General features: G+C 41.2%; 1 protein-coding gene across 1 annotated transcript in view; it reads left to right on the top strand.

Moving 5' to 3' along the window:
- Positions 1-13,564, top strand: part of LOC136876089 (esterase E4) — a 147,289-nt gene that overhangs the window by 121,696 nt on the left and 12,029 nt on the right. The window contains exon 8 of the mRNA XM_067149744.2: positions 129-279. Within this exon, the coding sequence (XP_067005845.2) occupies positions 129-279 (151 nt within the window). The remainder of the gene's footprint in view (positions 1-128; positions 280-13,564) is intronic.

Raw genomic sequence — 13,564 nt, 5'->3', positions numbered from 1 at the left:
GACATTAGTGTAGTATTATAACAAGACCACTGCTTTAAGAAAAGGAAAAATAATTTCCTGTTTCTTCTTCTACCACATCTTCTTCAGATGCCTATTGTAAAATGCTCTTAAATTTTCTGTCATTTCAGCTCTATACCGACTGTGAGTTTCTTCATTGTGCTGACCAAGCTATGAGAAGAATTGCATTCTCGAGTACTGTTCCAGTCTACTACTACCTGTTCAGCTACAGAGGAACAGCAAGCTACTCTTCTGTCTTTGGAGATAAAACCAGAGATTATGGTAAGAATTCAGCGGGCAGTTTCCTTCAGGATAGAAGCTTTTAACCCATTCACATACCATTTAACTGAACTTATTTATGCCTTGGTGTACCATTTATTTTCATTACATTACATGATATTATCATCGACACTGAAAAAGCATGCTTTCCAGCAACGTAATGAGAGGAAATATCCAAACTACTGTCAGATGTATTTTGTGAAGTCTTTATGAATATGGTAGATCATAAAACAGTCATATTCGTGCATCGCCACCTTGCACCGGTGGCATTCAAATGAAGATTCCTTCCTCAGACCCCGTGTCACACAGACTTTGCATCTCCGTGATGGGATAACCTTCTTCGTTGTTGGGGGTATTTTGGTCGGAAAGTGTCTCCAGTGCCTCTCTTGAAGTCTCAGTGGTGTATCCCCAGGGCTTGGGTGCCTTATTTTGGATAGTCAGGCAAGGTCACACTTGCCAACAGCTGTTCGGCCAAATTGATCCGGAAGGTGGCAAAGACTACTCGCTTCATTTCAGGGTTGAGGAGGGGATGAATGATGTTGGAATTCAGAAGTATATTTTGTGTATCCTTTTACATACTTCCTCATCAAGGGGGAATGATGCGAGTCTCTGGTCATGGGAATCAACACCACCCTTTCCATAGTTGTAGCCAACAACAAGATTGGGTCTGAACGTCTTTTTTCCATCATACATTATCACTTCAAGGTAATCTGGCCTTCATTTCATCCACAGATACAGGAAACCAGTGTTCCTTTCCAAATGACATTACCCTATTTAAACCCTTGGAAGCCGATACAGGGCATTTACTTGCATAAGCATTTACCTCATTGGTTACGTGTTCCCGAAAAGTCTGCTGTTAGAAATTCGTTCACAACTTGTAGTTCGTTCGGGCATTGTCTTAGGTGCCTTTGGAAAACACTATTTCACCAGTTGCGATGCATGAATGATACTCTGGAGTATTACTTATGTGCTCCCAGTTCCATACCCTATCGCGTAAAACATGACTAGAAGCCGCTGGTGCGGCATCAGTTGTAGGCCTAAAATTCAGAGACATATTTGACGGCAAAACAGCACTTTGTTCACTCCTACCAGTGCTAAAGTTTCTATCACACGAACTACTTTCACTACTTCCCATATCTACTAAATTCTTCGTTGCTTATTTCTATATCAATGTCATTCTCTTCTAAAACTTCCCATGTAATTGCTTCGTCACTCAACATGGAGGCAGCCATGATTTCGCTTACGATGAGGTTGCTAAGATACAGGTTATTCTTTCCGCGGAATAACTGCACAGGCGTGCTTATTGAATACATCAATGGAATAAAACAGTGATTCCATCCGTCAAGAGGTTACCTTACTAATATCAAATACTTTCACAAAGGAAACCGGCTTGGAGCGGGTACGGAAATAAACACTACGTGCGGACGGAGAGATCCGTCTTTGTACCGGAGTGCAGTCGAGAGCCAGGACAGAGAGATCCGTCAAAGTACGTCAAGTGGTTAAGCAGTAGCGGCAATTGGGAGTTAGAAGAGGGTGGGGGGTGTACAGACAACAAAAAGTACCCGGGTTTGTAGGACATAGAAGAAAGCTACAAGGTGGTAATTATTTTACCAATATAAATGGTCCGTTATTGGACATTATAAATTTTCCAGCTAACTCAATCCTGGTTGCTAGCATTTCATCCCCATGTGCTAAGTTGGGCTCATCAGTTGGTACTTAGCACACCCACCAAGATGCATGGCTAGTGCATACTGTGGATGCCACTGTGTAGGCTACTTGAGGCCAATGCACTATGAGAGACCTTGTCTCCTTACCAAAAATTGATGCCTGCTTGGCCATCAGATTCCCATAGGGAATCAACATCTATATCATGGTAATTATTTCGTATGCTCTCTGAGCAAATTTCGACAGAGAAGTAAAGGTTAACAGTCTACCAACTCAAGTGCGGTAATAGTACCTTTTTGAGATTTTGATCCAATACTATACAATAAAACTTTCACCAATGGAACGATATTTACAATTAAATAGAAGTGTGGTGTGATTATACTATTAAAAATCATTTAGTATTTGACTACACACTAAGAAATTAACAGACACTAAAGAGACTGCCAGAGTGATGAATGCGCGTGGCAAGCGGGTGAATCATACCTCAGTCCATGATCTTGGCAAAATTAATATACTCCTGCTACCCTTCCTCACAGCACATGCAAAGTCTCCACTACTTGTTGTGGTGCTCTACGAATCAGTCAGCCTCGACAAACAATATTTTGTGAGTATTTCCGCTAATAATTTTGTATTAATTCAAGAAAATAAAGAATTAGCTGATAAGACAACAGGGCTTTTACAAATTGTTTTTTAAAAGAATTCCTAGTTTCAGCTGGCTACAATGGAATAAAAATGTAATGTTTTTTCACAAAGTGGGGGTGCCCCCCCTCTAATTGCCGCTGCTGGTTTAAAGTTTAGATGATGAACAGTCATCAGTGGTATATTGGCTGCCAGGACTTAGTGTAAAGATTATACAGCAGAGATAGTTTGCATATTGCATCAGAAGAGTTGGCCCATTTTTTCCCTCAGCTCATTAACATTGTATGAGCACAGGCAGGTTTTCTGTGATGCTGGGGTAGGAAAGAGCTAGGACTAGTATGGTAGAGTCCATGATTTGAATGAAGGGACAGCCTCAGCGTATGTCTGGTCTGAAAATATGAAACCATAGAATACTTCTTCTCCCCTGTGAACCATCTGACCTTACCACGGTGGGGAGGCTTGTGCGTCCCAGTGAAACAGATAGTTGAGCTGTGGGTGCAACCTTATCCTATGGGTATCTGTCGAGAGACCAGACTAACAAATGGTTCATTGAAAGGGAGTTAGCAGCCTTTCAGAATTTGCAAGGATGGCAGTCTAGATGATTGACTGATATGGCCTTGTAATAATACTTAACATGGCTTAGCTGTGTTGATACTGCTACATGGCTGAAAGCAATGGGAAACTGCAGCTGTAATTAACTCCCAAGCTCATGCAGCTCTCTCTGTATGAATGAATGATGTATTGATGATGGCTTCCTGCCAGGTAAAATATTCCAGAGGTAAAATATTTACCCAATTTGGATCTTTAGGTGGGGAGTTCACAAGGGGAAGCAATTATCAGGAAGATGGATACTGATATTCTGAAAGTTGGAGTGTGGAATGTTAAAAGTTTGAATCATTGTGGTAGATTAGAGAATCTGAAAAGGGAAATGGATAGACTAAAGTTAGATGTACCAGGAGAGTTGGCTGTGTGGTTAGGGGCGCGCGCTGTGAGCTTTGCATCCGGGAGATGTGGGTTCTAATCCCATTCTTGGCAGCCCTGAAGAACACAAAATCAAACGGGGGTGAAATGGAGAAATTGGTTTAATAATGAATAAGAAAATAGGGTAGTGGGTAAGCTTCTATGATTAGCATAGTAAAAGGATTATTGTCGTCAAGATAGACACCAAGCCAATGGCCACCACAATAATGCAGGTCTATATGCCTACTAGTTAAGCGGATAATGAAGAAAATAAAAGAATACTTGAACAGACAGAAGATTTAATTCAATATGTAAAAGGTGATGGGAATCTAATTGTGATGGGAGACTGGAATGCTGTGATAGGGCAAGGAGGTACTGCAGTATGAGATTTCCGACTGGGACAAAGGAATGAAAGAGGAAGTCGGCTGGTTGAATTCTGCTCCGATCATAATTTGGTCTTTGCTAATACTTGTTTCAGACACCACGAACAACGGCTGTATATGTGACGAGACCTGGAGACACTGGAAGGTATCAAATAGACATTATGTTTGGGCAGAGATTCAGAAACCAGGTGTAGGATTTCAAGGCTTTCCCAGGAACAGACATGAATTCTGACCACAACTTGTTGGTCATGAAATGCCACTGAAGAAAGGAAGGAAGGAATGTAGACAAACTGAAAGGAAAGAGTGTGAGGGATTGATTCAATGAATATGTTGCACAAGGACTAAATGAAAAAGCTGAAGGGCAAGGAAACCTTTGCAGAAATTAAAACTAGGTATAAGAATATTAAGAGGTCAGATGGAAAACTTCTTCTAGGGAAATAAGTAACATATCCAACAGTTGTATCAAGGTAACGAAGGAGATGATATAGTTCTGGAGCAAGAAGGGGCTGTTGATACTGATGAAGTGGGAGATCCAATTTTGAGGTCAGATTTTGACAGAGCTTTGAGAGATCTAAACAGAAACAATGCACCTGGAATTGATGACATACCCTCAGAATTACCGACTGCCTTAGGAGAAACAAGCATGGGGAGTTTATTCCATTTAGTGTGTAAGATGTGTGATACAGGAGAAGTGACATCCGATTTTTGCCAGAATGTTGTACCTATTCCCAAGAAAGCCAATGCTGACAAATGTGAAAACTACCACACTATTAGATTACAACCTCATGCTCACAAAATTTGAATGTGCATTATTTACAGAAGAATGGAAAGATAAGTTGGAACTGAATTTGGAGAAGATGAATTTGGCTTCAGAAGGAATGTAGAACACGTGAAGCAATCCTGATGTTACGTCTGATCTTAGAGGACCGAATTAAGGGCAAGCCTATGTATAATGATGTTCATAGATCTAGAAAAGACATTTGATAATGTTGATTGGACCAACCTATTTGAGATTCTGAATGTGATCAGAATCAGATATCGAGAAAGAAGAATTACCTTCAATCTGTATAAATATTAGTCTGCAGTGGTAAGAATGGAGGGCTTCAAAAAAGAAGCAGCAATCCAGAAAGGAGTGAGGCAAGGCTGCCGTTTGTCCCCTCCCTCCTCTTCAATGTTTATATAGAACAGGCGGTAAAGGAAATCGAATTAGAATTTGGAAAGGGAATCGCAATCCAAGAAGAGGAAATCAAAACCCCGAGATTTGCTGATGATATTTTTTTTTAATTTGCAGAAGATCTGGAGGAATTGCTGAATGGTATGGACAGAGTCTTGGGGAAGGAGCACAAGATGAAAATAAATAAGTTGAAATGCAGTTGAGTGAAGTCTGGTGATGCAGAAAATATTAGGTTAAGAAATTTGCTCACTTTGAACTTTTATTGTAAAACACAAAAGACACGAAATCTGTTCACCTTGTCAAGAAACACTGGTTTAAAATGTTGACTGCCAGGACAGAAATGTCCTGGTGGCCAAAGCATTTTTTCTTTCATGTATGTAGTAAATAAGCAGTAAAGCAAAAATCGAAGTGATATTTCACTTAAGTGTTCAATGTACGTACGAAATACAATAAATATTCCCAGCACCCCGAGGTACTGCCTTGACCCCACAGGAAAGTTCACTGCATGGTTTTGCCTAGACGGCAAGAGCGGTACAGTCTAGCGGTACTAGAAGCTTGCATTGCTTGATAGTACACATTATAGATAACAGAGCGTGCCACGATTTGTTTATTAGCGCTTAGGACTACAATCGCAAGGCACTCATTGTTTTACAGTAGGGTGTGTGTGAAATACTTGCGAGATATTTCTAAGTTATTTTACCAGTGAACGGAGAGGTTAGTTATAAAAATGAAACCGTTTTCTTCTCGAACTCGGAAGATAATGACGCTAGCTCTTCAGTATGAGAATTCTGGTAAGTAGTGTGTCAAACTGATCTATTACGTTTTGCAACACAAGAAAACTCTTCACCAAATTAAATTTGAAATATATTGATTTCGTATTTACTCCTTGACAAATGCTCGATTATAATGTAAAATGTTGCTATGTTGTCAATTTAGAAAATGCAAATAAGCTCATGTTTATGCTATATTCATTGTGATATGCAAAGAAATTAGCTCAGGTATGGGTGCAAAAATTTGGAAGGAATCAGTGTGGCCTATTGATTAGGTAGGCATAAGCTTGGGGTGAAAATGGAAAATCACAGAAAACCATAACCAGGTTTCCCAACAGTAGGATTCAAACCCAATCTCCAAACTCTTGAGTTTGCCAGTTAACTAACCCAGCACAGCTAAGCGCATGGCTAAACTGATTGGACAAATACTCACATATTGCCAATAAAAGGAGGTTGGATTAATAAAAAATAAAGACTATATTTTGGAAACCATGCACGCCAGGATTTGCTCCGAGGCCATAGTGGGACGCTAGCATAGCGAATTCAACAGCTCAGCGGTCCACCGGCCCAGCAGGGAAAATCATATAGCAAAACCTGTCAGCGGTACTTTGTACCGCTGTGGTCCCATGAGACACTCACTCAGCGGTACAATGTACCGCTTTGGCAGCCAACATGTTAACATTAACATTATCTAAGCAAAGCACCAGTATGCCCTGGTTGGTCAAGTATCACCAGCTAGCTGACTCAACAGTGTATTATGTATATGGTTTCAAGTGCCGATAGTGCTGTGCTGTAGATGATGTCTCAGTATCCTGATTGATCCCTTTAGTGCTGTGAGGGTGATGGTGTGGATGACATGTTAGTTGATTCCTTGTCTGTTGTAGAAGTGGATGAAGGACATACAGCCAAACCTGGTTAGGATGTTTTTGTGGGTATCGAAGAACAAGAACGTCCTAAAGAGGGAACGTGCTAAAAGATGAATAACAATTACAGTGGAACCTTGGATTGCGAGCATAATTCGTTCCGGCAACATGCTTGTAATCCAAAGTGCTCGTATATCAAAGCAAGTTTTCCCATAAGAAATAACTAAAACGCGGATGATTCGTCCACAACACAAAAATATATATTCGCATACCATTCATGAAACAAAATATAACTAAAAATAAATTAAACTGCACTTTACCTTACAATAGAATCATTGTTGGTGTGAGGGAGGCAGAGATGACACGAGAAGAGTTACTGTGTAGCACGAATTTTACTAACGGAATCACTGCTATCTGTTGGCTCACTGGAATTGTTTTCTTTTTGTCCAACTTCAATGAGGAACATGTCCAATGACTGTTGCTTTTGCCTCTATTTGAGGATTTCATAAAAATGTGACATTGCATTGTCATTGAAGTGATTCATCGCTCGTACTGCTACAGCCTTATTCTGGTGATGTTTTTCTACAAAATATTGCACCGTTTCCCACATTTTACACCTATTCCGAATCTCAGTTTAAGTGAGAGATTCCATTGACTTTCCCTCCTCCTCTTCCCCGCGCAAGATCTCCTCCATAACCTCCTCCTGCTGTTCGCAATGCAGGTCCATCAGTTTGTTGGTAGATAGTTCCTGCCTATGTTCTTCCAACAGCTCTCGAATGTTCACGTCATTCACCTCAAACCCCATAGTCTTCCCTAAGGATACAATTTCATTGACAATCGGCGGCTCTTTTTCACCAACAATCCCCTCAAAGTCACGTCCAAGACCACAGTCAGGCCACAGCTTTCCACAAGCGGAAGTGAGATTTCTCTTGGTGACTCCATCCCAGACTTTATCGATGGTCTTCAGGCAGTTCACGATGGAGAAATGCTTTCTCCTAAACTCTCGGATGGTAAACTTTGTTCCTTCAGTTACTTCAAAGCAACGCTGAAATAGTGCTTTGGTGTATAGCTTCTTGAAGTTCAAAATGACTTGCTGATTCATAGGCGACCTCGTTCATCTATTCAACAAACGAACAGGGGAGGAGAAAACGTAGGCACACGTGACGCTCGTATTGTGGAACCACACTCGCTTATCAAGTAACAATTTATTTAAAATTTTTCTTGTCTTGCAAAACACTCGAAGACCAAGTAACTTGCATTCCGAGGTTTCACTGTACACTGTAAAATTTAAGGTTAGGTTTGATCGAAAAATAATTATGATGAAAACAAAGAAACAAGTGTTTTTAATTATAATTAGTGAAATAAATAGTGACATAATACATTGTAAGAATACCAACATAACAGAACATCAAGGAAAAAACTTTTTTAGGGACATGAACTATACACGTCGCTTACAATTATGTTGAAAGTTATTGTAGGAATATCCAACATCTGGGCGATTTGCACATGTTTCTTGTGTGGATTAGCATCCGCTTTCTCAATAAACTTTAACTTTTCATCATATGTAAACTGTCTAGCTTTCTTCTTCTCCTTAACTGGGTGGTGCCCTACCCTAGGCACTCCAGTATATAACACATAACTTCGCGAAGAAATATATATATGAATTGTACCTTAAAATCCTTAAAATCCTTTTAGAAGAGAGATGTGTTAATTACCAATGCCAGGGACCAACCTACCTACCCAAAAATGTATGTTTAATTTTATAACAGAACGAAAGTTTTCACGCGCCATCGACCTTTAGCCGGCCAGCTACTAGTATGGCCATTGGCCAACATGACGTCATTACCATAATTCGTAACTCGCTGGTTCCATTACCAACCCGCACAGCATAAAAACGCAGCAAGAAACAAACCAAGAAAAATATGTAATTTAGTAGCTGTAACCTATCTTTCCAAATCCAGGCCAAGCTGCCGCACGGCAGGGAAAAAAAGTAATTTAGTAGCTGTAACCTATCATTGTAAATCCAGGCCAAGCTCTGTCAAAGTAATTTAGTGGTTGTAACCTAAAACAAATTTCGCAACAGTCCGCTGGACATTTCCTTAACAGTTGGCAACAATTCGGAGATCGCTGGCAGATCGTAAAGGACACTTCTATCGGCAATCCCGCGAACAAAAAATAGAGTATCACTGGCCGCGGAGCTTCCGTGTACAGCAAGCGGAGTGAGTGGAGTGCCTACACTAGGGCTATGCCTCTCTCTCTCTGTTCATAAGCCATGAAGTTGGTTGGCAGCAGCTCTCCATTCTTCATGTTTCTCTGCTTTCCTTTTCAGTTTGTAGTAGGAGTCACATCTCATGTCATCTAATATTTGCGTCATGTACTCTAATCTTGATGGGCCGATGGCCTTCGATGTTAGGCTCCTTTAAACAAGCATCTAATCTTGATCGTCGTCTGTAAATTTTTTCCCTGTATTGAACCCTCTATTATTTTCCTCAATAACCCATCATGTCTAAGTATACAGCTTATTAGATGATCTTGCCATCTTTATATTTGTGACATAAAACACCTCAAAACAATAAGTTAAATTGTACAAGATCCACCTTTTCAATACATGATATGTTGTTGATTAAAGTTACAACCTCATTTATTAAATGGTATTGGTTTCAACATCCATGGACATCAGCCAAATAGGGTCATTATACAAAGATAGACATTAAAGTTAAAACACCCTCATTGACGGTCTATAACAAGTTAAAATACAAATGTCCAGGTTTGAATTTGTAATTAGTACAAGTTTGACAACTTGTTAGTCACAAATGAAATAAAAAACTGAAGCTGAGAAGCTTCACAGAAAATAAGTTTGAAGTCTTTGACAGTCTTAAAATTTTTAGATTTGGGTGCTTTATACAGCATTGGCAGCCAACATATGTAGAGAAATGTACACACACACTTCCATTTATTTAGGAACATTTACAGGCTGCCGCTAAGGACAAGGTAAAACATATCAAATTTTTGTACAGATCCATTAATTAAAGAAAACTGAAAATTATAAAGGAACAGTATAATTAGTGTGGCATTTCAGAGCTGTAGCTGTAGAGGTGGTGTCTCAGGATATTGATGGAGCCTCGGAGGACGAGGGTCACAATTTCGGGGATGAGCTTCATTGGGAGTTGGAAGCGCTTCCATGTGGCGACGAAGTGACGAGGTATGGTACTGTGAGCTCCGACCATTATCCCTATTATTTTGATTTCCTGAAGGTGGCATTTAGATTTGTAGTAAGGGATAGTGGGTTTGTATTTGTTAATGTTTTCTAGATTAACCTCCTTTGGCTGACCGCTATGGTGCTCGAACCTGACAGTCGGATCTAATATGAATCCTTGAGAGCTGTTGTCTTTAAACGCTATGATGTCAATTCTCTGCGAACTACCATTTATGGCCAGTCCGTGTACCTCCTCCTGTACATTGAATCCCTTCTTTCTCAGTTTTTCGGCAATAAAAGTGTTGCATGTTTCTTAGGAGCTCCCCGCGTGTGCAGAATCCCAGGACATGACCAAGAGTTTCTTTCTCTCCGTGGCAACGCCGACAGAGGTTGTTGTCCAGTGATCTGCCTGGCACCGAGCGCACCGCAGAAACATTAGCAGTCATCTTTATGGCCCCTCTCCACTCGTTACTAGACAGTCCGGTATGATCTTGCACCCAAGAGTTTGCTGGTGTGTACTCTTTGTAAAGTTGTACTCCGAGTCCTTTTTGGTGGCAGTGAACACCAAGAGGTGAATTCACATTCTCGTAACTCCTGATGGATCTTCTTAGTATCGTACAAGCCGTTCTTGGTGGTTATTTTCTGGGTATCAGCGTTTGTTACTTTTAGACGTTCTATGCATTCCCGACTCTCCGCGTGAGAATCCCTCGAAGCAACGCTGAGTGGGTGTTTAGTCCTAAGCAAGATGTTACAGGCATTAATGCATTGTAGGTAAACTTCCCACGGTAATGTTAAATACATTGAAAGAAGTGGATGATGCTACTCTGTGAGCATAAAAACAATACTAAGTCAGTAGATAATACATATAAAAACCATCTTCGTAAATACGATGTTATGTCGTATTGTGCTGGAGCGAGTGGATCTTGTGACCGGAACTGTGTGTTGAAGTTAAAATATTCTCGATCCAATCCAGGCCTGTAGTATGAAAGATAAAAACAAGTTAAACTAGGATAGTGGAAATGGGGCAAGAAAGTAAAGCTTTATGAAGAGACTCACCTTTTTATGGCTGGTTGTGTGTGCTGCGGAGTTGAGTTAAAGAGGAACTGGCAAGGGAGTCGCATGGACCCTATTTGGCTGATGATGACTTTAAATAAAACGCCTCTTCATTTGCGACTGACGCTTCCTGCAGCTGTAGGCCGACACGCTAGGGCCGTGAAATTAAGTTCTCTACCAAATCCTCATCCAGGCCAGTTGTCGCTGGTGCATCGTGCACGCAATGTGGCCGAGAAAGCTAATTTAAAGTTCTTATGGTGGGAATATTACGAACGTACTGAAGAGTGACGTAAATCTGTGATCCAGGTTTCTTTAGTGTGTATTTAGGACATAAATTAAGCACCAACATGTCAGCTGTTTACATACGTACAGTAGGCCTACTTTATGTATGTTGTTACACACTGCACTTATGATCGTAAAATTAAGCATCAACACATCACACAAGCTACTGTTGCGTGATCCAAACAAACACGCCCACATCAAAGACTGGCTTGAGACTGATGCTCCCTGAAGCTGTAGGCCGACATGCTAGGGCTGTGAAATTAAGTTCTCTACCAAATCCTCAGCCAGGCCAGTTGCCGCTGATGCATCGTGTGCATTTAATAGGACATGGACTGGGACTTTGGAATTATAATGTAATAACCAGGGAAATACGCTAGAGTCACGTGTAAACTTGCTCCGCACTTATCTGCCTTATCAAGATAACTAGCAGCTGGGATTCCTTGTGTGTGTTCAGCTGTCATCACTAAGTTCATGTTTTGATTTAAAACGGTCAAAATGACTCTCAAGGACGTCGAGAAGAGGTTGTCAGAGTACGAGAACCGCACGGCTGAATCTCAAGCTCGCTTGGAGGAAGCCATGACGGTTTCTGACCGCAGTGCATACAGCAGTGCCGCTAACCCCCAGGAGCTGCTCACCAGTCTAAGCTCCGACTTTAAGAACTTCAGAGATTCCATGGGTGCTGAGATTGACATGAAGCAGGCCATTGTGGAGATCCATCAAAGGATGGATAAACAAGAGGAGATGGCTGATGAAGCAGCCCAGTACAGTAGGCGAAATTGCCTACTGATACACGGGGTTAAGGAATCATCTGAAGAGGACACCTATGGGGCTGTTATAGACGTCATTAAGAACAGACTCAAGGTAGATATTGGCATGGACAGTGTCGATAGATGTCATAGATTGGGTGGCCAGCACAGGACGACTGCCAACGTAGTGGCCACTGGGAACGGGCCAATAATTGTGAAGTTTCTGCGATACCATCAGCGGGACCAAGTCTGGCGAGCGAAGCAACTACTGAAGGGCACAAACATCATGGTCACGGAATCCCTCATGGCAACAAGAAAAGGGATTTTGAATAAGGCACGCGACGCATTTTGACTTTTTACAGACTATCCGTATCGATAATGTAATCCAATTAATTAATGAAGAAAAGGTTCCACCTAATCGATACTTTCTCTTTTATTTAGCCTTAGGCTATATAAAAAGACATTAAAAATAATCACAGTACATGTTTCGAATGCATTGCATTCATCATCAGCTGTTTACAATTGGATATCGTGATTCACATTAAACATAAAAACATTAAAAAGCAGATGTTAGTAGAACGCATGTAGGTGGGGGGGGGGGCGGTTGAAAGGGGAGGGTGCATTGAAGGCGGTTGTTAATAGGACACTAAACTTAATATTAAAAAACACTTATTGGGCTAAAAAGACTTAGCTTCACTATAAATCTTGTGAGTTCTTTCATTAAAAGCACTCGCTACTGAAAACTTATAGAATCTTTGGTAAAATACTCCTGTTGAGTTGTTTGTAAAATGTTTGTCTTCTTAAAACAGCATTTGGTTTTCTTCCCGTCACCTGTCTCTAATTAGGTGGAAAGGTGTGGCTTGTTGATGAATGAAGTCTGCTGTATGGTGTTTAAAAGACTTGTTAAAAATTGGATCGTCTGTATAACGACCTGTAACCGGCATAAAAAGATTACGTTAATTAGTTTTGGTCGTCTAGAAACGTAATGGCTAGGGAGGTTATTAGTGATAGAAGGTATGGAAATATGAACTTACCCTTGTCCTGTTTGTTTACTTTACTTCCCATGCCTATCGGGCGAGTTGGCCATGCGCGTAGAGGCGCGCGGCTGTGAGCTTGCATCCGGGAGATAGTAGGTTCGAATCCCACTATCGGCAGCCCTGAAGATGGTTTTCCGTGGTTTCCCATGTTCACACCAGGCAAATGCTGGGGCTGTACCTTAATTAAGGCCACGGCCGCTTCCTTCCAACTCCTAGGCCTTTCCTATCCCATTGTCGCCATAAGACCTATCTGTGTCGGTGCGACGTAAAGCCACTAGCAAAAAAACTTCCCGTGCTGCGGGAGTAGGTTTGTTTCAGCTGTCTTCGACCTTGTGTTGTAGCGGTGTACTGTGGTTTGTGAGCTAACTTGGTTAGGAGGGAGGGGGGTAGCAAGGACGTGTCGTCATTTACTGTTTCGGGCGGGGAGGTGGCTACTGTCCGTGACGTATCGGCCTCGTGATTGCTTAGTGCGTTCACTGGGCGTGGGCCTTCTAGTAACTCCATGTATCTTAATAAGTAT

Source organism: Anabrus simplex, chromosome 6 (assembly GCF_040414725.1).
Source record: "Anabrus simplex isolate iqAnaSimp1 chromosome 6, ASM4041472v1, whole genome shotgun sequence".
Classification (NCBI taxonomy): Eukaryota; Metazoa; Arthropoda; class Insecta; order Orthoptera; family Tettigoniidae; genus Anabrus; species Anabrus simplex.
Note: the sequence above shows the minus strand (reverse complement) of the source record. Positions and strands in the feature narration are given on the sequence as shown.